We start from the raw sequence: 22,373 nt of genomic DNA on the forward strand, positions 1-22,373 counted from the left end.
TTACACGTTGCTTTCTTTTTTTCTTCCCCCCTCTTTTTTTTAATAATTCTTTTCATGTTGGGATCTTAAAAATTGTTTTTCACGGGCACGTATTTTTGCCTAGACAAAGCAATTCTCCAAACAGAGATTCAGTATCGTGACTTACCTTTGAGAATCTGTAACTGTGCTATTGTCACTGGTCTTAAATATTTGGGCTACAAAATAGGAAAGGAAAGAAGCTTTTTATCATGGAGAGATAGCTGCATTTTTGTAATAGGGACATGACAATTCTGGATCCAAAAGGAAGTCACATCTTTGAAACGTGAGCTTTTAGGCTATGGTGTTCCATGTCTGTTGTTTGTCGACTTGAGTCAACACACTTAATTTCTGCTTTAACGAATTATTCATGAGCGTCCCATCCTCAAATGGAGTTGCTTCAGTGCCATCTGTCAGTTCCTTTGCTTTCCGCCATCCACAGCGTTGTTATCAATAGAAGTGTCAGAGGTCCTCATGGAGAATTGCACTGACTAAGCCTGAGCCGAGATAGGATCCATCCTGTTGTTACAGGACTTGTCAGAGCCAGCAGCTGTTAAAGGTCAAAGAGCCCGAGTGAGGTCAGCCTTATGCACCAAGATGACTCAACACAGGGATGGAACAAGCTCGCTGAGAAGGGATCGTGACTTACTACATTGAATTTATAGGGCTGATCCGGTTGTGATTTGGGTTTTTTTGAGCTTTAGTTAAGCAGCAGCCCTTCCACAAACCTACCGTGTTGCGGCTGACTTGACTTACCTTGGAGTATTTCGGATGTGATACAAAAGGAGCTTCATGCTCAACATGGAAAGCTGCTTTGATGCAATGTGTTTGCAAGGGTAGAATTGCTTCTAAGTACATTCATACTTGTCATTTATGCTGTTGCGTAGAAAACACTGTGTTTCAATTTGAAAATCAGTAAGGATGATTTGGCTAAACTTTGATGACAAGAGATGACGTGTTTAAAATTGGAAATATTTCTGTAAAATGGTTGCAACAGAGCATTAGTGAGCTACCTAAAACACAATTACAATGTGTTACGAAACCTAATATAAGCAAAGGTAAGAGTTCTAAAAAGAAATTGATAGGTTTTAATGTCCCTTCTTTTTGTCAGCATTCAGTTAAGAAAATCCTAAGAGTATAGGCAGATTTCTTAAGAGTGAGAAAGGGGAGGGGAAAAAACCAACAACAACAAAAAAACCCACCACCCACAAAAAAACCAAAACACAAACCGAAACTGAATTATGGCCCGAGACAGAAGAGAGGCAGGGGAGAATGAGAGATGTATTTGTTAAGGCACTTGTCACAGTACTTGTCATATGCCATGAAGAATCAGGTGTGCTATACTGCCTGCCATACTACAAGATCACCATTATTCTTTGAAAGATCCAACAGTTTGAATGGAAATACTAAGTTACAGAGAGCGCCTTACGGGATTAATTCATACTAGGAAAGAGGACAGTTCTAGCTGGCCTATTCGGAAACATCAGCTTTGTCAAAGGGAAATGATGCTGCTGGCAGGTGCTTTACTTGAACTCTCACAGGATTTGCAAAGGAAGAGGTGGAGTCAAAGCACAAAGAATCAAAGGAATTCAAGGATTATTTGTGGCTTCACCACCTCTCTTAGTAATTAGTGAAGGGTTTATTTCCTCTGCGTTCAACATGGAGCTCCGTGAATTTCTTGCTGTTGAAGGAGCTTGAAGAGCATAACTGCTTTCTCTTGCTCTTAAGTGCCATCGTTCCTAGGTCCTTTGTCTCAGTAACACACCGCAGAAGTTTTTGCATGGCTCTTTCTGCTGGTGTGTAGGTAACCATACCTGCAGCACACAACTCAGCAAGGAAAGAGGTGTCCAAGCCAGGTGGCTAGGACCAGATCCTAGAGCATTTCTGTCCAGCTATACCAAAGGGCCAGGCGTGATCACCCATGCTGCTCTGGGCTGCTATGGCCAGCTCGCTCCACCATAAACATGGCTTTGAAGGGGGACCACCCTACATCGTGAGGTGGCTGCCAGCCCAGGGTGCGTCAGCTCAGGCTGGAGGAACAATCCTCAGGCATCTTTCCTTCGGCCTTACAGGCACAGCCTTCATGAAAGTCGTGGTACGAGCAGGGAGGGGTCTGCGTTCAACCTGGTGTGATTTCTGGTTTCCGCTAGCACCTCATACCCACGCTCAGCACATGGAGGAAAACAGAGCTTTTCTTCCAAGTCATGAGTAAAGGATGTGCGTTTCTATGGGACAGTGAGATTTGGGAAATGTTTTGAACATGGTGTAGTATTTAAACATATCACACAGTACAACTGAACTGGAATACTGTTGTCAATTAAAATTCTGAAATCTTGTGTGGCTTCTGCTAAAATCAGCGAGACTCAAGTCTGTGTAACTAAGATTAATTTCAACAGACATCCTTAAATACATCCTTGAAAACTAAGTCAAATCTCAGGTCAGTGGACATCTTTGGCGATGTTCTCTTATTCCATCACTCTCTGATAAATACACTGTATTTCTTACAAAACTTTCTTGGGGTAGATCAGATTTGCCTTTTCAGACTGAGTATTTTGGAGGAGTACAATTTTCTACCAAATCAGCGGAACTGTGCAAATGTATGGATACTGCTTACACTGTAAATATGTGCTCACTTCTCTTCCCACTCCAAAAATTAGTTGTTCACCTAAAAAAGGTGATGAATAGATAAAAATTGTACTTGTCATGTGCATTGAACCACTGCTTGCTTTCCTTGCGTTTCTTTTTCCACTGGACAGGTTTTTCACTCCCTCAGTTTTCTGTGTTCAAGGTGATATATTGCAAATGACATGGGGTGCTCGAGTTGCCGATACCTTGAGCACGTAGCTGTGCCAAGTGCGTTGGAGCTGGGTGTGCTCAGCTTGGTGGAGATCCAGGGGTTCTCATCATAAATGCCGTTTCATCCTCTCCGGAGCACGGGTTATCATGCAGTGCCCCACAAACTGCTGTAGGAAAAGGGTGATGCGGTCCCAAAGCAGTATTAGCTTTTACCGTGTTCCTTAGGGCTTAAAAGCATTGAGCAAACTTCTAGGCCAGATGTTTTGGCATGTGGATCTGAAAAAAAACTATTCAGCAACGCTGCCTGGAGGAAGAAGTGGCAGTTCAGCTAGTTTGAAGATGTTATCTGAGAATCATCATTAAATTAGTAATGGTATAAAATGAGTTTTCTCTAATTTGCTTTCTCTGGTTTTTCTAATTTTCAGTCCAAGAAGGTAAAAGTCTGTGATGAAAAAGTTCAAAGTAAAAAATGAAGTCAGGAAATGAACAACAGCCACTTGAATCTGAACATGGGTTTCAATCTCTTTGTCTTTGCGCAGGAACAAGTAATGTCTATGAATAAATTTTAGGTCAGATCCAGTAGGAAATATTTCAGGAAAGATTTTTAAGTACTGAATAGTCTTTATTGTAGGATTACCAAAATTGTGTCTAGTCGGTCATGTGAGTTCAAGAATTGTTCTTGAAAGAAACAGTCGCTGTCAATAATCATATTATTGATGAGTTAAGAGCGACGTACAAAATGTGTTAAGAGGATGCATGTGTGATGTAAATCATTAGTGGAAAAAGCTATTTCTTAGCAACCATTCATGAGGTATTTTTGAAGAACTGTATTTATTCACCTCCTGTGTATGTACCATTGTAAGCAGCCAATGTGCAGAAAAACAGAATGAAGAAGCTATTATCTGGTACAGTCTAGAGACCTCACTCTGCACAGGTCGAAACTTGGCCCCACGAAGCTCCCATGGGATGCTGGGTGCCAGAAGCAAGGATAGGCAGGAGCGAGGAGGGAGGGTTGGACATTTCAGTCCTATGGATTGCAGGATGGACTCCAGAAGGGAAGAGGGAACGGGTTGGCTGGGAGTTAAGATGTCAGGCCACAGGCACAGCACTGGAAGCAAAACTGCTGGGACAGAAAAGTTAGGTACCAGCAAGTTGATTATTTGTATTCTTTCTAACATCTACAGGAAAACAGTAAACTGAGGACAAGGTATATATGTACAAACAAATTACAAGCTTTTTTTTTTTTTTTTTTAAAAAAAAACTCTTTCTCTTATTAAATTCAGGAAAAGCCAGAAAAGGTATGAAAACATCCCTTTACCTGGCTGTATCTATCATTGTCATGTTCTGGCAAAAGTACTGATTGCAGTAGCACTGTCAAGTTGTGCCCAAAATCTTGGAAAGCTTTTAAATAATTGTTAAACCGTGATAGCACTTAAAAAAAAAATATTCTTTTTTTCCTGCTGTCAAATAATCTGTCTCAACAAAACTTCTGATTAATGCTAATATCTGCAGAGCTGCAGCTTTCTGCAGGCCTAATTCTTTGCTTCTTTGCTCACAGCCACACAAATAGAGCAGAAAATTTAGAAATCTTTGCAGATCTGTGGGTGACAGTGACAAGGTAGACAGACTTGGGCTTCCTAGTTTGGCATGTTTCCATACAAAAAAATGTATCTTGACATGTTAATGTCAATCTTTAAAAAAAAAAAAAAAAAAAAAAAAAAAAAAGAAGAAAGAATGGAAAGAAAAGAAAATGTTGTACCATGATCTTTTTTATGAAGTAGTATTTTTTTAACATACTTGATAGTGCCACTTCTAATAACAGCTTTCACCTATAGTTCTGACTTACCATAATTTTGTGGTGGTATATCTGGTTTTCGTGATTCTGCAATAACACTTTTGGATTTTTTTTTTTAATGATACGGCTTAATGGATATTTGCAATATTTTGCTCAACAGTATGGCTGTTAACAGTGTTTATTGTTTTACTACAGAGAATACAAGCCAATGCAACAAGAAACATTTCAGCTCTTGTATCAGCTTAGACTTGGCTGATACAAGTCTTGGCTTGTGGGAAACTTTTAGTGAGGTGCCGGATCTTACGAGGAGTTCAATATTTTTAAGTGCATGTTCTGTGAATTAGGCACCTGAGCCGTTAAAAATCCCGTAAGCAATGGATCCTGCCGGCATGATGTGTAAGCGGGGCTGTAATGGAGGCAGGTTGGTTGTGAGGCTGCTTGGTGTCGGTACGCAGCCGATCCTGAGGTTTGCCTGTTGCTTACGGCATGAGGAGAGAATGAGAACATTGTGTTATGCTCTGTTTCTGTGAATGCGTCTGATTTTGCGACATAACAACTGTATATTTCTTGCAGTGCTTAGTTACGTTTGCATGATTCCATAAATTAAACTGATAAATGCTTGACTTAAAAATGGGTTATTTATCTTCATGGAAAGTTGACTTTCCTCTAGGAGAGTGCCTGCAAAACTGCGATGTTTCTCTGTGCATTTTAGATGGGTTTATTTTTCAGTGAAGTGTAAAATATGGAATTAAGATTTTTGGGTAGTCAGGGTTTTGCAGAGGGCTCAAGAGAAAAACATGCATTTGAATGAAGTTCTTTCAGTAATTTTTTTTTTTTTCCCCTCTCTTTCCATAATGAATAATTGATAACCATTTCACAGGAGCAATTAGTCATTCCAAAGGTTCGAGTATGAAAGGTAATTGCTTATCTGTAATAACAGCAGCATTTGCTGTAATAATGGGGAAAAAAACCCAAACTGCACATGTGAATCAGTAACACCTGTGTTGCGTGATGCTATTATCTGTGACTGCTGAGGTGTATTTGTGTCCCCTTTTTCTCCTGTACTAATCCATGCAATTGAACTTTGATTGAAATGTAGTGTTCTTTCAAATGGCAAGTAAAGTCCTATTAGTTCCTTAGAAACCAGCTGTAATTGTCTGCGAGAAACCTTTGTATGGTACAGAGGGAGGCGAGGAGGGAAGAGGAAACTATCTGCCTTGGAAATGCTCATAGGGTATGATTGCCTTAATAATATGCTTTAATTATTCAGTTTCAGTCATGCTTTTCAGATACCTTTTCAAGAATATTACAGCCTTTCCAAGGTAGAGCTACAGCTGTTGGCTCCCTGAACTGGGACTCTCCCCACTCGGGCATGGCAAAAAACACCAGACAGTAACCTTGTATGTGCAGATAGAGAATAAGGCAGGACAATATTCCCACTTTAAGCATGTTTTGTTAATCTCAGTGTCTTAATGGTGTCTAGTAAAAGTTTTTATCTGGACTTTGCTGCATTTGTACATTTGTCTGCATTTTTCCTCTGTCTGATGATCTAAAATATGTAGAATGTCAGTGGCTGCCTTCCTGTACGAATTGCAAGTTTTCATGTAGTCTAACAGTCCTTCCTAATCTCCAACTCTGCCACCAGCTCAGATTTTGGGTCAGAAATGTGCAGAGAGTAGTATAAACTTGACTGAGTATCAGAACTATGAGAAAGTCTCACTTCTTGCGCTGAGTGCAGGAAAAGGTTAGCAGTGCAGTTGTATTTGTAATCACACAGATCAAACAAACCTTAAAAAGGGCACCGTTAAAAGAACTCCAGCAGTTAAAACAACAACTGTCATTATACTCTCCTCTTCATCAGGCAAGCTCAACAACCAATTTGTGTAAATACTGCTGCGTTATTTACAAAGAGCAGCGGAGACATGAGATAAAAATAATTCTGAAGAAATATATTTTTAAAGGACACGTAGCCAAACAAAGTTCCTTGTGATCAGGAAGGATGGCTTTTCAGAAAGGATGATTTTCCAGAAAAACAACAGCGCAAAGAACTTAAATGTTGCAAAAACCTTATTTTCTTCACAGTCATTGAGCTATAGGGATCTGCTTCAATAATGTAGGGTGAACTGCAGTTTCAAAACTCCAGGGAAGTACCTCTACGCTAGTTACTATGATGATGTGACAAGTAGCCTATATTATTTTAGCTGAAACTAAAAGCCCAACTTAAAGCTACCAGAAGGCAAAGTTCCCCAAACAGACAAAAAAATTCACATTCAGCAGAATCAACCAAACAAGTACTCAAGATGATGGAATATCAGGACTTTTTTTTTTTTTTCCTTTAATTTAATCAGCATCGATCTTCTAGATCCCCAAATTTAGCTTCATTACTTTCCAGATTAAGCCTAATTTTCATTTTTAAATGAAAAATTTAAAATGAAAATTTAATTCAAATTAAATTTCTATCATACACATACAAGAATATATATTAACGTGTCAGCCATACTAATCTGCATATATTTGTGTCCATAATAAATAAAACAGGTATTTGAGGGTTTTATTTCAGTTACAATTAACTTGTAAAATTAACCATAATACTGTAGTACCTTGGTCACAGTGCAGTTAAGACTGAGGTGACGTTCAAAATGCTTGTGCTGCTAACGTGTTATGTTCAGGTCACAAGATCTCTGTGTAAAATAAATGTTTCCTCTGTACTCTCTAGGGTATAACCATCAGCGTATCTGTGAAAACCAAAGGCAGAAGTCTCCTGAATTCTACAGCAGAACAGCATCTGAATCGAATGTATATTTGAATAGCTTCCATTACCCAGATCGTAGTTACAAGGACCATGCCTTTGATACACTCAGCTTAGACAGTTCTGACAGTATGGAGACAAGCATATCGGCATGCTCACCAGACAACATTTCCAGGTAAATCCTCCTTCTTTCTGATGTTGTAATGGTCGTAGGGTTATAATGACAAAAGAGAGTACGTACGTGTTGATGCTATGGTAAACTGGTTAAGAAAATAGCATTGTAGAATCGTTTAGGTTGGAAAAGACCTTTAAGATCATCAAGTCCAACCTTTAACCTAACCCTGCCATCCCACCACTAAACCATGTCCCTAAGCACCTCATCTACCCCTCTTTTAAATACCTCCAGGGATGGGGACTCGACCACTTCTCTGGGCAGCCCATTCCAATGCTTGACAACCCTTTCTGTGAAGAAATTTTTCCCAATGTCCAACCTAAACCTGCCCTGGTCCAACTTGAGGCCATTTCCCCTGGTTCTGTAGCCCATTACCTGGGAGAAGAGACCAACACCCACCTGGCTACAGCCTCCTGTCAGGCAGCTGTAGAGGGCGATAAGGTCTCCCCTCAGCCTCCTCTTCTCCAGGCTGAACAACCCCAGTTCCCTCAGCCGCTGCTCATAAGACTTGTGCTCCAGACCCCTCACCAGCTTTGTGGCTCTCCTCTGGACGTGTTCCAGCAACACAACTTCTTTCTTGTAGTGAGGGGCCTGAAACTGAACACAAAATACAAATCATGAGACAGGCACAGTAATTAGTATTTGTGTAGCCCGTCATAATCAGGTTTAACTATTATCTCACCTGTTTGTTTAAAGATGAAAAATAAAAATATGGAGAGGCTAAGTGAAGGCCACAGAGAACTCTGTGTCAGTCCTGAACTGAAATTATGAAGTTGTCGATACTCTTTTCAGAGTGGGTAATACCTGAGCTTCCTTCCCTGGCCACTACAGGGAAGGAATTTCCTGTGATAGGAAACTTCTCAAAGACATCCGCCGGTGATGAAGTACACTTGTTCTGCATGCCCAGCATGTTAACTTACTAGAGCTGTATGCGTGAAGCACTTAGGGCTCCTCTGGTGATCTATTTTTGCCCTCTCCCCTCCCTTTTCTGGGTCAGTAAAAACGGAGAGATGACACTGAAAGGCTTTGAGCCCTCGGCTGCTTTTCTCATCCTCAGAGGCTGTCAGCTCAGGCACCGCTCCTCAGATAAAAGGAACATCAATGATCTGTGTTAAAAGAAAAGTCCGGCTGAGTCTCAAAATTGTGTGCAAACAATTTTCTTCTGACGGTCTGGTTTTAATGATAGCACTTTCATTTCTGCTCACAGTCCTTGCCCCAGCAGTTTCACAAGCATAAGTGAAGGCTGACAATTAAGTACAACGTTGTCACGGGATTAAGAATCCTTTGTGAACACAAGGACAGCTTTTTTGGCTAGCGCGTTGTGTTTTATTCAGCATCTGTTTCCTGTAACAGGGTATCAGCCCGCTGATTTCCTCTTGCAGTCTTTATCACTGCAATGTTAGGGGTTTCAGAAAATACCGACGGCATTGATTCTGCTGGCTGGGTGGTTTGTTATTTTTTTGTTTGGTTTGGATTTTTTTAAAGTTAAAAACATTAGGACTTGGGTTTTGAGGATTTTTCTTTGAAATAGATACATAGTCGACAAGTTTCTGATAGCTGGAGACAGGCTGGGAATTAACTCTTACCTCTGCAGTGATCTAACATGGCAGCGGTATGAAATCCGTCTCTTTCTGACTTGCTGCTCTGACCATTTTGGAGGAAGATGGCGTGTGTCTGAGCTACCTCGAGGCCATGGCGTGGAATCTCCAGCCCAGGACTGGGGAGCCCCGACAGCTGTTGCATTTCACTGGTGCTGTTCGCCTGTCCATCCCCTGTCTCCCTCCAGCTCTTCTGCAGCTTCCAGCCAATGCCAGAAGGAAAAACCAACCAACAAACCAAAAACCAACCCATCCCCAAACCAGTCAAAAAATCAGAAAAGGAGCCATTACAACAGAGACAAGGCAAAGATTTTTCCTTAACAGAACTTCCTTAAGCAGAATGAATTCAGATTGGTTTAGATGGTGTTTGAGAATCTTTTCTAGCCATGTCAGACTTTAAAGGAAAACAATTTATCTTGCTTTGTTCTGACACATTTAAAATATATAAGGTACATATTACCTTGTTTAAGGAGAGAGACTTTTTTTTTTTTTTTTTCTGGAAACGCATAAAATCTGTTTGTTCTCAAACTACAGAAGAAAACAGAACCACTGTAGTCATTCATCAACTCTCCCATCAGTAGTTGTTTCAAGATTCGTTAGTAACTTTTATTTTGTGGTTGAGGTTTCAGAGATTATGATCTTCTGCTGTGCATTGATTTGTGTAAGCAGGATAAGCAAATCAAGGATGAAAGAATTTAACTAAGTCAATTAACTAAGTATTGACAAGTTTTATATGGGAAAACCTAATGTAACTGGCTATCTACCGGGTTGCTCAAATGACTTAATTTATGGCCTCATTGCTTTTACTGAAGTTATTTGACCCGCATTCTCTAGGCCCATCAACTAAACATAGCGTGGCCAAACTAGGCTTAGGCATCGAAGTCAGTGGCCCCCTATTTTTCAGAGACAATAAGCTTTTAGAGGTCAGCTAGATTTCAGATGGGTTATACCTGTTCTGCAATCTTGGGTAAAACGAGGTGTGTTATTTTTGTTTTGTGTTGTATTCTTGCACGAAACATATCCCCAGTATCAGAGAAACATCTTCTGAAGACTGACAACTTCTGGTCTTACAGACATAACCATCAGAGGCATGCTCAAGAAATGAAGGATGTTGATCTTACTTTTTCCTTTTCCTTGCCCTTGACATGTCTTTGGACTACTTCCATTCTACCTGTGTCCCTTCACAGCTGGTCTGCATGCTATTAAGTAGCACGAATAAACCTGCTGTCTGACACCCACTTCTGCTCGAGTGGTCAGATAGCGCTTTCAATACAATCCCAGGTCAAGTTTTTCTCTGCCCTGAGCATTTGAATCCATTCTGTTTCCTCACCTTGTGCTTTCATCTAATGGCATTATTAATGGTTATATAGTAATAGTTAACATCAACTGTTTTTCTTGAACAGCGTAAGGTGAGAAATAAAATAGAGAGCATGCTGTGGAAATGCCACAGTTGAAATGGCTGTTAAATTGAGATGAAACAAAGAAATTGTATTGGAGAAAAGAAACAAAAGCAAACAGGACAGGCAGAGGTGATAGCTGTGTTGTGCTGGGCCAGGACCTTAGCACTCTCTGTTTCTTTGGCTTGCCTGTTACTTTTAACTAGTATATGCTTCCTGACACTGTTCTGTCACTGAACAGCCTTTATGCATACCTCTTAATCCTCCTTATTTTTATCGAGCATTTCTTGATGATGAGCTCAGCGAGGCACAAAACGGAAACAGTCTACAGCCAGAAAGACTGAAGCTGTATATTTAGATGGCCACTAATGCCAGCTCTGAGGTTGTGCAGTGTGTTCTGCTAGGATGTGGTAACCTCCTCCATCCATATTCTGTTATCTGAGAGAAGATGACAGATCACAGGGGGCTCACAAGATGCATTTGTAGACACTTGAGTCTGCATTTTTCACAACTCTGTATGGGCAATGTGTTCATTGAGAGTGTACCATATACTTTATACATAATTTTTTGCTAGTGCCTACTGCACCGAATTGGATCACAACAGCATCAGCTCCATTCTTAAACTGTCTAATGTTGGACTGTAAAATACATCTGTAAATACCCAGTATTCTTTGAAATAACTCTGATTTTTTTTTTTGTGCAGTGCTAGCACTTCAAATGTTGCAAGAATAGAAGAGATGGAGAGACTTCTGAAACAAGCGCATGCTGAAAAGACTAGGCTGCTTGAGACCAGGGTAAGCATAATTTTATGAGTAAAACTAAGAGTAGGCATGTTAGATAACATCCTCCTAAATGCAACATTGGACCCTAGATAGTTTACACCTAATAGACACTTACCTCTCTCCCCTTAGTTTGGTCTGGTTTCACCCTCATACTGCATGTTAGAGCCCATTGCAATAGCTGCTATCTCAATGGGTGAGTTGATGGCAAAATCCCATCAGAAGCTAGGTCAGCATTGCTCCTACACCTGCTAGGAGAGCTGCTTGAGGAGAACCTTAATTTCTAGAGTGGTAGTATTTCCAACTCTGATTCCAATTCTCAGTCCACTTTGCTGAATATACATTTCTGCCTGTTTAAGAGGCAAAAAGGGATTTAGTCCTAGCTAGAAATCACATTATCAGCCATAGTTTCACATATAATTGAAGTTCTGCATGTGCTGTGGTGTTTAGGAACGGGAGATGGAAGCTAAAAAACGAGCTCTGGAAGAAGAGAAGCGCCGCAGAGAGCAACTAGAGAAAAGATTGGAAGAAGAAACTAGCCAGAGGCAAAAATTAATTGAAAAGGAAGTCAAAATACGTGAGAAACAAAGAGCACAGGTGAGATACATTGACATGAAATGTTTTTTAAGTGAAAGACTTCCCCTTGATATACAGGAGGGACCAAGCGTATTTCTGCCGATGGTAAATAGAACTGCTTTCAGTTGAACAGATGGATTTAGTATTTCTGAGGTGTAACTGTGCCGCCAAAAGTATGTTTGGGCTCTTGGAGCCTTAGATAGATGTCTGGGTATTCACTTAAATTTAGAAGATAGCATAGGCATCTCTTTAGCATCTTATATCTAAAGTATAAATATTAATCCTATAAGGTTTGTTACTGACTATGGGCAGAGTAGAATTTTTTAGCCTGAACAACAGAGATTTGTGTGTTAATTTTATAAATGGGTTGTTTTGGGTTTTTCCCCCTTTCTTTTAATACGTGTAATATCTTGGAATGTGAATTGTCACTTCCAAATATTTGACTGAAAAAACCTGAAAAAAACAGCCTTCCAGCTCCACATCTACTGGAGAGAGGAAATAGTATTTTTCCTAATCTTACTGGGACTGTACAACATGGGAAACGTTTAACTCAAATTTCTTGCTTCTTGTTAGGATTTAGAGGTATCTTGAGCTTTCTTTAGGCTCAGAGGTCTTACCTATTTTTTTATTCCACCACAACTAATAGCAAATAAACTAGGCGGTCACTTTATCATTAGTATAGTATAGCAAGACAATGTCTTCATCTTAATATATGTATCTGAGCGAAGAAGATTCCATACCATATTTTTATATCTTTCTGCTTTTATCTGTGCTACCTTTGCTAAATCTTTGTTTCATGAGTTACTAGTGTATTTTTTTATGAACATTCCTATATAACTTGCCTTTCTAATTGATAACACTAAATCAGAACAGTAGGACAACTCAGAGGAACTTCCATTCCTTTGCTTTTATATAAAATGTATTTAACAAATGTTAAATTCTATGCATACTTTACTTGAATGCGTTCTTTTTTTCTAAGAGATTTTAATGACAACAGAAGGATGGCGTAAACAACGATGCCATGCTTATATCTATATTTATCTCAAATTGGAGAGTGCATGTGTTGTAACAGAATGCCCTGTAAGTTACTGCTAATTGGGAGAGAGGCTGAAGACTGAATTGGCAGGAAGACAAAATGTATCTATCAAAAATAACTATAATTTTTTTGTTAATTTTTTTTCTTTCTTCTGTACAGTGAGGCCCTTTTTTTTTTTTTTTTCAGCACCCTCTGATGCTTAGAAATGTGAACGAGGGGAAATAACTCCACCTTTGCACTTGCCAAAGCTGGTGCCAGCTTGTATCATACAGGACCGCATAATTTTAGAAGGGTGCTAAGAGTTCTTGCAGGCAACACAGCTCCCATTGAGCCAAGAGGTTCTTGAGACTGCAACGAGGGAAAGTCCCTTTGATTTGTGACTCTCAGTGGGATTTAACAGCCTAACTTTAGGCATGGAGCGGGGGCAGATTAGATTCTACAGGTCATTGACTTCTCTAGAGTCAGCGGGGAGAGAGAGGGAGATGCTCCTTTCACGGGCCACTCAAAGCACCTAAATTAAGGTTCTGTTCTGAATTGCCCTGTGATGTAGCCTCTGCCTGCCTTGACTGCAGCAGGAGCTGTGGGAGACTTGTCTTTGGCATTTAAAATCTGTGTGTGTTTGTGCATAGACCCTTCAGGCACAGAAAACAAGCATATTGCCTCAGCTGGCAGAGGTCCCAAATCACTACCTCCTCCTGCTCTCTCTCCCAACTGATACTACCCAGGCTTGATGCGGAGTCTTGAACTGTAGTCAAGAATGAGGCACTGTCTCCTGTGCTGCTTTGCTGCCTCTTGCAGAGGGCTGCACTTCAGCTCTCTACACTGTATTGCCAACTGTGAACTAGAGACCGCGTTTCATGCATCCAGAAGAATATAATTACATTTTGTTCGTGGCTGTTGTGGTTTAACACCAGCCGGCAACTAAGCACCACACAGCCGCTCGCTTGCTCCCCCCTCCCAGTGGGAAGGAATTGGAAGAGAAAACCTGTGGGTTGAGATAAGAACAGTTTAATAATGGAAATAAAATGAGGTAAAAGAGCAGTGGTAGTAATAATACTACTACTATTAGCAATAACAATATACAAAGTGAGTACTGCACAATGCAATTGCTCACCACCTGCTGACTGATGCCCAGCCCATCCCCAAGCAGTGATTGTCATCGTCAACCCCCCAACCCCCAAGCCCTTGGCTGGTGCAAGCCCTGCTCAGCAACAACTGAACCATCGGGGTGTTAGCAACATTCTTCTCATCCTAAATCCAAAAATACAGCACTGTGCCAGCTCCTAGGAAGAAAATTAACTCTCTCCCAGCTGAAACCAGGACAATGGCAATCTCTGCAAAACTAACTAGCAATTACAGTTCACTCTCAATACTAATTTTTCCTGTTACAGCGTGTTCTTATTATTTGTATTATACTTTGCATGAAAATACCTGTAGCAGTAAAATATTAATGAGATACGTGTAGTATCTAACTCAGAGAAATAAAGTGTTTGCTTAACATCATGCAAATGAATTTCTTGCACTTTATCTAAAGCAGCAACATACCTTTATGTTTAATTCTAAAACAACCTTTCTGGGCTGTGGCCCCTTCTTTTCTAGCTTATCAGCTGATGATTTCAAGAAACTCCTATGCTCTAATCTCGCTTTTACAAAGTTATCCAACGCTTTGTAAAGTTACAATTTTAAAGGAATTTTTCCTTTAGAGAAAATTAGGGCTGCAGCAAAAGCTTTTTATTTTTCTTACATTCATTCTTAGAATCTATGGGCAGTTTTCAGTTATGTCCTTGCAGCAGAAGGAGTGAAGGAGAAGTTGAGACTTCTGTTAAAGTTTTCATTTCTTTACTGTAGGCCCGTCCCTTGACTCGCTATTTGCCCATTAGAAAGGAAGACTTTGACCTACGAAGTCACATCGAAACAGCCGGCCACAACATAGAGACCTGTTACCATGTCTCCCTCACAGAGAAGACCTGCCGAGGCTTTCTGATTAAAATGGGAGGAAAAATTAAAACATGGAAAAAACGATGGTTTGTTTTTGACAGAAACAAGAGAACTTTTACTTACTATGCAGGTAGGTTGCAGGATCGCTTCTGGGGTACACCTGTCCCTCTATTTTCCGATAGGTAAATAATGATAACTTCAGCTGAGTTATGAACATTTAGGAAGTCCTGAGTAAAACTTAAATTTCCATTTCGTCGGGTGTTTTACACATACGCTTCGAGCTCATGCAATCCCTTCCCTATGGAGTTCAATCCTCATGCCAGGTAAAACAGAAATAAGCATAACGGACAAAAGGAGAGATGTGGGTAGGCAAGAGGGAAAACTGGAAGATCTCTGGGTTCCTATTACTCAGGATAATGGCTCCACATAATTTATTTTTAAATATAATATGCTTCCCCCAATGACAGAATGATTTCTTGTACCCTTCATACAAGAATATAATTTATTATACTTACCATGAAAATTAAGTGGAATGCTTCTGCAGTCCCATTGCTTGATGTGCTGAAAAGTCTTTCAGGAAATTAAATATACAGGATTAGACTTTCTGGGTTTGCCATGCTTCAAGAGTCTAAGGAATTTCAAATGAACAATATGCAATATTCTGAAGAGGTTTCTGTACACTAAGTTGTGTTATACGATACCTGGAGCCATTATAAGCATTAAGTTAATTTGTTAATCCAGAAACTTGGAATTTAAGAACATGTATGTGTCTCCGATTCCTGTGCAAATCTACACGTGGTTCGACTTTGAAGTTTCAAAGGAAGCCAGAAAAATGACTTTTTGTTCTGAATATTTATTGTTAGGAGAGGCCAGACGGGGGCGTATGTAGGATGGTCATTGCTAAGAAGCAGAAGAAAAGATCAAGTACAAAAAACACCCAAACAGTTCCATTTCCTTTTATGACATTACTGCTTTCTAGCAACTCATAAGGAACTTAAAAAACTGATGGTAGGGTTATGCATTGCTCAGTCCACCTTTTTTAAAACACGTATTTGAATTCGTTACATTATTTCATTACATACCCACTGACTATTTCTTACTGGTTTGCAGTAATACTATGAAGAATGTAACAAACATTTATTTTGTTCTTAACATCTGGTTTACTGGTTAGCAAGGAGGCCTGAAACATACAGTAGTGTTCCCATCTGGTACTGATTGGGGGTTTTTTTGTTAGTAGTTGTGTTAATAGTTAACAGTTTCAGTTTTGAGTGCAGTACAGTTGCCGTAATACAATTTGAATTACGAAAGAAAACTTTTTGTAATGTCTCAAGGACTCCAACCAACAAACAAGACTTTCATGAGAATTATGTACCAGCTGTGCAAAAACGCAGCTGTTTGTATGAGTGAGGATCCGTCTAGATCTTAAAACCAATAGTAGGCTTTCAAAATAAATATTGGTGCTGTAAATTCAGAGTAATTGAACTCTTAAGTGAATATACTGGTATATTGTTTTAGTTCCGCAACAAAGAACTTACCCTAAAGTCTGACAATTTAGTGCAGTGACTGAAGCACCTGCACTTTCTGACCTGAAGTATACGGGGAGCTCTACAAAGACTGTTGCGATGGGAGCTTATGGGTACCTGAAATGCCCTTGTAACCAAGTCCCCAGGTGGGGCTTTAAGGGGAGAGTGGATCACTGCTTGTACTGCACAGACGGTATGCTTTGTATAGTATTGCGTTTAGCTTAGTGTAATGCATGCTATAATGTTGTAATCTTACACCTCAGTACTTCTACTGGTCCCCCGTGGTCTGGCAGGGAGATTCCCAGCACTGTATCGTTTTGTCTCTGGGATTTCTTTTTGCCATCATATGAAGCTTTGGAAACTGCCTGCAGCTACCAAATAGGATGTAAGCTAAGTTTCATGAGCGTTCAAAATGACGGCAGAATCTCTCGTGGGACTGCTAAAGGTGTTCTGCATGACTGTTCAGTGTAAAGGTGATTCTAACTTGGGGTTGGAAGGCATTATGTTCCCCTTCTAGAAAAGTACTGGGAGTGGAAGTTTGCCCTTCAGCATCACACAGAGTTGTGATGCTTCTTAACACCCTCTGGGATTATTTAACAATTTCTCTTCCATTGCAGGAAAACAGAGGGTATTGTAGATGCTTATCTGCCCTGTTCCTTTTTCTTGTGAAGCGTTATAGTCGTGACTGTTAAGATATTAAGTTCACAATCTGTATCCTCCTTGCCCTAGCTAATACTGGAACATAAGGCAGAATCAGAGACCTCTAAAACGGAATTGACCCCCTGCAAGTGTCTGCTGATTTCCATTGCCTTTCCAGGGAGATTAAGTCGGCTGTCTCTCTGTTGTAGATATCAAAACTTCAGTGAGAAGACTCCCACCCTGTATTTCAGCTTTGCTGCAGTGGGATGTTGGTACCAGGAACATAGTACCTACCACTGGATAACAACCTGCTCCTTGTTAGCAGCCTCCCTGGAGTAACCATCCATTTGGGCGCTCTTGCCTCGGGTGCTCTGAAGCAAACAGGGAGGTCCCTTTCCCAGCAGAGGAAAACCGTAACTAATTAATCTGGCTTTTATCTGGGGTGTCAAAGTAGGAGAGTGCAAACGGACCACTACAATGCTGCAGCTGGTGCCCAGGAACTTTTAACCCCCTGTAAACATTTCCATGTGTCTGTGCTCACAGAAACTTGCCTACAATCTTCTAACCTCACATTTGAATAATAAATGTTAGCATGAGACTGAGGAAGGTTATTACAAAATGGGGAAGAGGCATTTTTTTTAGTAAGTACAAGCACAAATGATGTTCTAATGCAAAGCTTTTGCTATCAAATTGTATTTCAAATTTGCTTATTGTAACGGTTTTCCTCTGAAGGCAAACTGTAGGTCTTCACCTGCAAGCTATGTGAAATCTAGGTGGATTTCATGGAATTGGAAGATTGGATGTACCTCAGAGACATCTGTCCTTCTGTTGGCTAACACCGGCCACAATGTTGAGACACTTCAGTGAAAGGAGTGACTTGCAAATAGATGAGGAAATTGCAAAAGCTTTATTTCCTTGGAAACCAGGTGGATAAGAAAATATATTAAAGTAGGAAATGCATCTCTCAACACAAACCGACCAACTTCTAAGACAGGTTGAAGATTTCTGTCAGATTTCACCAGCAGAAGTGTTAATCCAGTTACTTACCAGCTGAACATATATGGAAATGGAAGTTAAGCTTTTGCTTCTTGAAGTACCATTCATTTAAATTCTCACATTTTCTTTTTTCCATTTCAGACAAACACGAAACTAAATTAAAAGGTGTAATATATTTTCAAGCTATTGAAGAAGTCTATTATGATCATCTAAAGAATGCATATAAGGTAAACTGTTATTGTTTCTTTAACTGAGTATCTGATGGCAGTACCCAAAGTATGGTAGCTGCTGCAAAGACAAAGGGATAGCTGATATTATTACAAAACCTAAATTATTACGATAAGTTGACATTATTAAACAAACAAAAACCCTGGAGTGGAGGAAAAGGAAGATGAAGCCAGATCAGTGATGAGCACTGGGGTTTTTTTATACCAATGAAAGCAGAGATAAGAGAGCATCTACCTGCCAAGTGATGGTGCCACGTGGGATTTGCTGTGAGGAATTCCTTTGTCCAGGGGCGAGGCCGCTGAAATCAGTGGCTTTGGCAAATCAAGGGATGGTCGTATGCATCTATCACAGGAAGGGAGTTAACTGGTGCCCGCAGCTCTCATGGCACCCCCTGCTTCTCACCTGTAATTTAAATGAGCTGCAAACAAGCTGAATATATCCTTGCTATGTGGATTTGTGAAAGCCAAGGTGGTATTGACCACTGGACAGAGTGGAGGAGCTAGTTGTTTGGGCACAAAACAGCAGTTTTGGAGCCCAGTACTACTGGGCTAGTTCTAGTGGAACTATGTCGCAAAAAGTGTTTATGCTGGATGCAAACGCTTTAAACGCACCTCTGCTTCCAGTGCTGCAACGTAGGATGCCATGCCACAGCATTTTGCATTTTGTCTTTCTCCTTAACCCTACCGTAAAACTCCCTGTAAGGAATTTTACTTCTGGTGCTGATAAATGGCTTCCGATTTCATTCTTTTGCTATCCTTCCTTCTGTTTTATTTTAGAGTCCCAACCCGTTGCTCACTTTCAGTGTTAAGACGCATGACCGGATATATTATATGGTTGCTCCTTCACCAGAAGCCATGAGGATATGGATGGATGTTATCGTTACAGGCGCAGAAGGCTACACCCACTTCATGTTATAATAAAAGGGGGAAATAGGGCATACTGCAATAACGTAACATATGAAAGTCAGCCATATGTAGTGAAACCTGAAAAGCCAGTGAATACTCTGAAATGTCCTCCTTATGATGTGCACCCAAAACCTGGGAAAGAGACACGGTTTTACAAATGCATTGAAAAGGGGGGGCTTGTTACTTGTTTTAGTTGATCTTCATAGGAATGAAAGAGATAAAGCTGTTGAGAGAATCGTAGTGCTCCAAAATGGATAATCGGGCAATTTTAAATTACAGCATCTTGATTCAACGATAATTTTCTACAAATTCTCTTATAAGGAGAATGTCTTCATAAACTCGTACTAAACAGTTTACAGATGTGTGTTTTCTCATCAGTATGCAAAAATTCTAGTAATGGAACAAAAAGGTGTAATAAGCATATATTTTAATATGCAGCATTTGACGTTTATAGATGATTAGGTGACTTTTTAAAACTTTTAGTCAAGTATTTTATAAAAATATAAACAAAAAAGCAACCCTAAGGTAACACAGTTCTTGCCTTAGTAGTTAAGTATTACAACAGAGCCAAAGAGTTGTACGATTCCCTTACCATAAAGTTTTCAAATTGTTAGTTGTACCTAACTTTCTGTAAGGGGACAGTGCCAAAACTCTTCATGACTTCTAAACAAATTAAATTGTTACGATATTCTCTGTGTTCAAACACCCAGTGATGTACGTTTAAACTTCGCATCTGTGGAGCTGAACAAAAAAAAGAGAAGGATAGCTTTATAAAGATGCGTTTTTCCACAAGGACATGAAATGGAAACACATGTATTAACTTCCTCATAAGAAGGGGTTTTTTTTAGATCTTCCCTGTTGAATAGAACGGAGCTGATTCTAGACCCTACGCAATTTTATTTTACAGAGTAAAGTCACAGCATTGTTCTAACCTTACTCTGTGCCAAGTGAACACTCTGTGGAAACCTCTCAAACGTTGGTCCCCTTGAAGCCAGCATCAAAATCTCTACCTATCTAAATTCTTTGGAGCCAGGTTTTTGGCCCCAGATATATATATATTTTTTTTAAACTCATATCTGCACACAGTAATGCTGTCAAATAGAATAAAAAGAGAGAGGCAAGTTCTAAGAGTTTATGCTAAGCAGCGTAAAAAAGCCCTGACAATTTTAAGTAGCAGACATTGAGATTCCTAAAGCAGGAAAAATACCGAGGGTGCAGTGGTCTCCCATTTTAAAACAATTTCCAAGTGGCAAAAACATAACTTATTTAATTGAACTGAACTTCACGAAAGTCTCTTATAATATGACTTTAAAGAGGTTCTATTTCAGTAATCAAACTTGCGTGCTATGTGGTTTGTGTAATAGAAGAAAGCACATTAGCCCTTTTTTTCTTGATGAAAACTTAATGGCTTTTGATGGAACAAATAAAAAACTGAAAGCAGAATAGAAGTATGCTGGCAGAATATTTTTGTTTATGCTTTTTAAACCCTGTATCTGTAATGAACAGGTTGGATGTTTTTGTGGTATACACAGGTGATATGGTTGCTCTAGCATGAAGAACATCAGTTTTGACTTGAATCATGAAAGAAGGGACTGTAACCACAAGATAATTGTTATCATCTGTGCAGATCACAGCTTGTAATCTAATGATTTAAAACACTATCAGAAATAAATTGCTTTGGTTTATATAATTATTATTTTTCCCTGATGTATCTTGATTTTACTCCTAAGTATGGTTATAAAGGTTTTCTAATAATGATTTTTGTATCCTGCATGATGCAATGAAGGCATTTCAATAAACATTTTTAAAAATACACTTGTTTTAAATATTCACTTGCTGCTTCATGTTGAGACATTTCTAGTTGTCTTTTAAATAGTCATATACAGTTGTGCAAGAAATTTTATATTTTTTTAGTAATGTTTAATCTAACCATTCCAAATTATGGAAAATAATCTTTCAGATGCCAGTGAAGTCAGGAGCTTAGTCTGTTTGCTGTGTGTACATAGATTATTACCTTTCTCATTTTTTATTACTCTGTTCTGAATTTATCCCCAGCCCTGGATATAGACAATTTTTTTTGTTTAACTGCAAAACAGAAATTGCTGAAGTTTAAGGGTTTCCCAGTTTTCCCAATGGAAGACTTAGATATGACTCAAATTGCATGAAGCATTCGCTAACTGTAGAAGCCCATGCAGTTTTATGACTTTTTCACTACGTTTGCTAGCATCGTCACGAAGCGTGGTGGGTTTTGTAGTAGGGGACACCGAGATAATGTAAGCAAAGCACAGCACCATCTTTTCGGGTCAGTCTGCAAGCCCTCTAACCTTACCCCCATGGGAGTCAAGGACCCCACTTACCCTAAAGGATCTTGGGCAATTGCAGACCACATAGGCTGCGTCTCAACCGTTGCTGCTGCACCCCTCAACTTGCAGCTGCTGAGGGGCTGGGCTGGCGCGTGCCCCGAACAGTACCTTTGCAGGCATTGACCTCTCTCAGTTTCGTTTTCTTCCTTTCTCCACATCCTGTACCATAAAAGGTTCCCAGAAGGAAAGCCGGGTTTTGGCTGCCGTGTCTGAGCCAGTAAGGCCAAGCATAGAATCATAGAATCACTTTGGTTGGAAAAGACCTTTGAGATCATCGAGTCCAACCTTTCACCTAACCCTGCCATCCCACCACTCATCCATGTCCCTAAGCACCTCATCTATCCTTCTTTTAAATACCTCCAGGGATGAGGACTCTACCACCTCCCTGGGCAGCCCATTCCAGAGCCTGACAACCCTTTCGGTGAAGAAGTTTTTCCTAATATCTAACCTAAACCTGCCCTGGCGCAGCTTCAAACCATTCCCCCTCGTCCTATCATCTACCAGGGAGAAGAGGCCGACCCCCACCTCCCTACAGCCTCCTTTCAGGCAGTTGTAGAGGGTGATCAGGTCTCCCCTCAGCCTCCTCTTCTCCAGACTAAACAACCCCAGTTCCCTCAGCCGCTCCTCACATGACTTGTGCTCCAGACCCCTCACCAGCTTGGTTGCTCTCCTCTGGACAGAGGTGGGTGAGGCTGCCCCTAGGCTGAGCAACATGCGAGCCCTCAGGCAGCTGCAGGGGCGGCCGAGGGAAGGACGATGGGTTTGGTCATGCCCTTTTTGGCCGTCTCTAAGGGCTAAGTTAATTATGTGCGTCACATTATAGACGTATTACAAAACGTGTACTTTTTATAACAGTTTATACCCATAC

The 22,373-nt window shown here is 40.2% G+C and overlaps 1 protein-coding gene across 1 annotated transcript in view; it reads left to right on the forward strand.

Annotated features, from left to right (window-relative positions):
* The window catches only part of PHLDB2 (pleckstrin homology like domain family B member 2), a 57,269-nt gene extending 38,115 nt beyond the window's left edge, over positions 1–19,154 (forward strand). Inside the window, 6 exon segments of the mRNA XM_035900387.1 lie at positions 7,323–7,530; positions 11,226–11,316; positions 11,752–11,898; positions 14,762–14,981; positions 18,151–18,236; positions 19,014–19,154. Coding sequence (XP_035756280.1) covers positions 7,323–7,530; positions 11,226–11,316; positions 11,752–11,898; positions 14,762–14,981; positions 18,151–18,236; positions 19,014–19,154 — 893 coding nt within the window.
* The last annotated feature ends 3,219 nt before the right edge of the window (positions 19,155–22,373 follow it).

This window comes from Egretta garzetta, unplaced genomic scaffold (genome assembly GCF_000687185.1).
Source record: "Egretta garzetta isolate BGI_Z169 unplaced genomic scaffold, ASM68718v1 scaffold278, whole genome shotgun sequence".
NCBI lineage: Eukaryota > Metazoa > Chordata > Aves > Pelecaniformes > Ardeidae > Egretta > Egretta garzetta.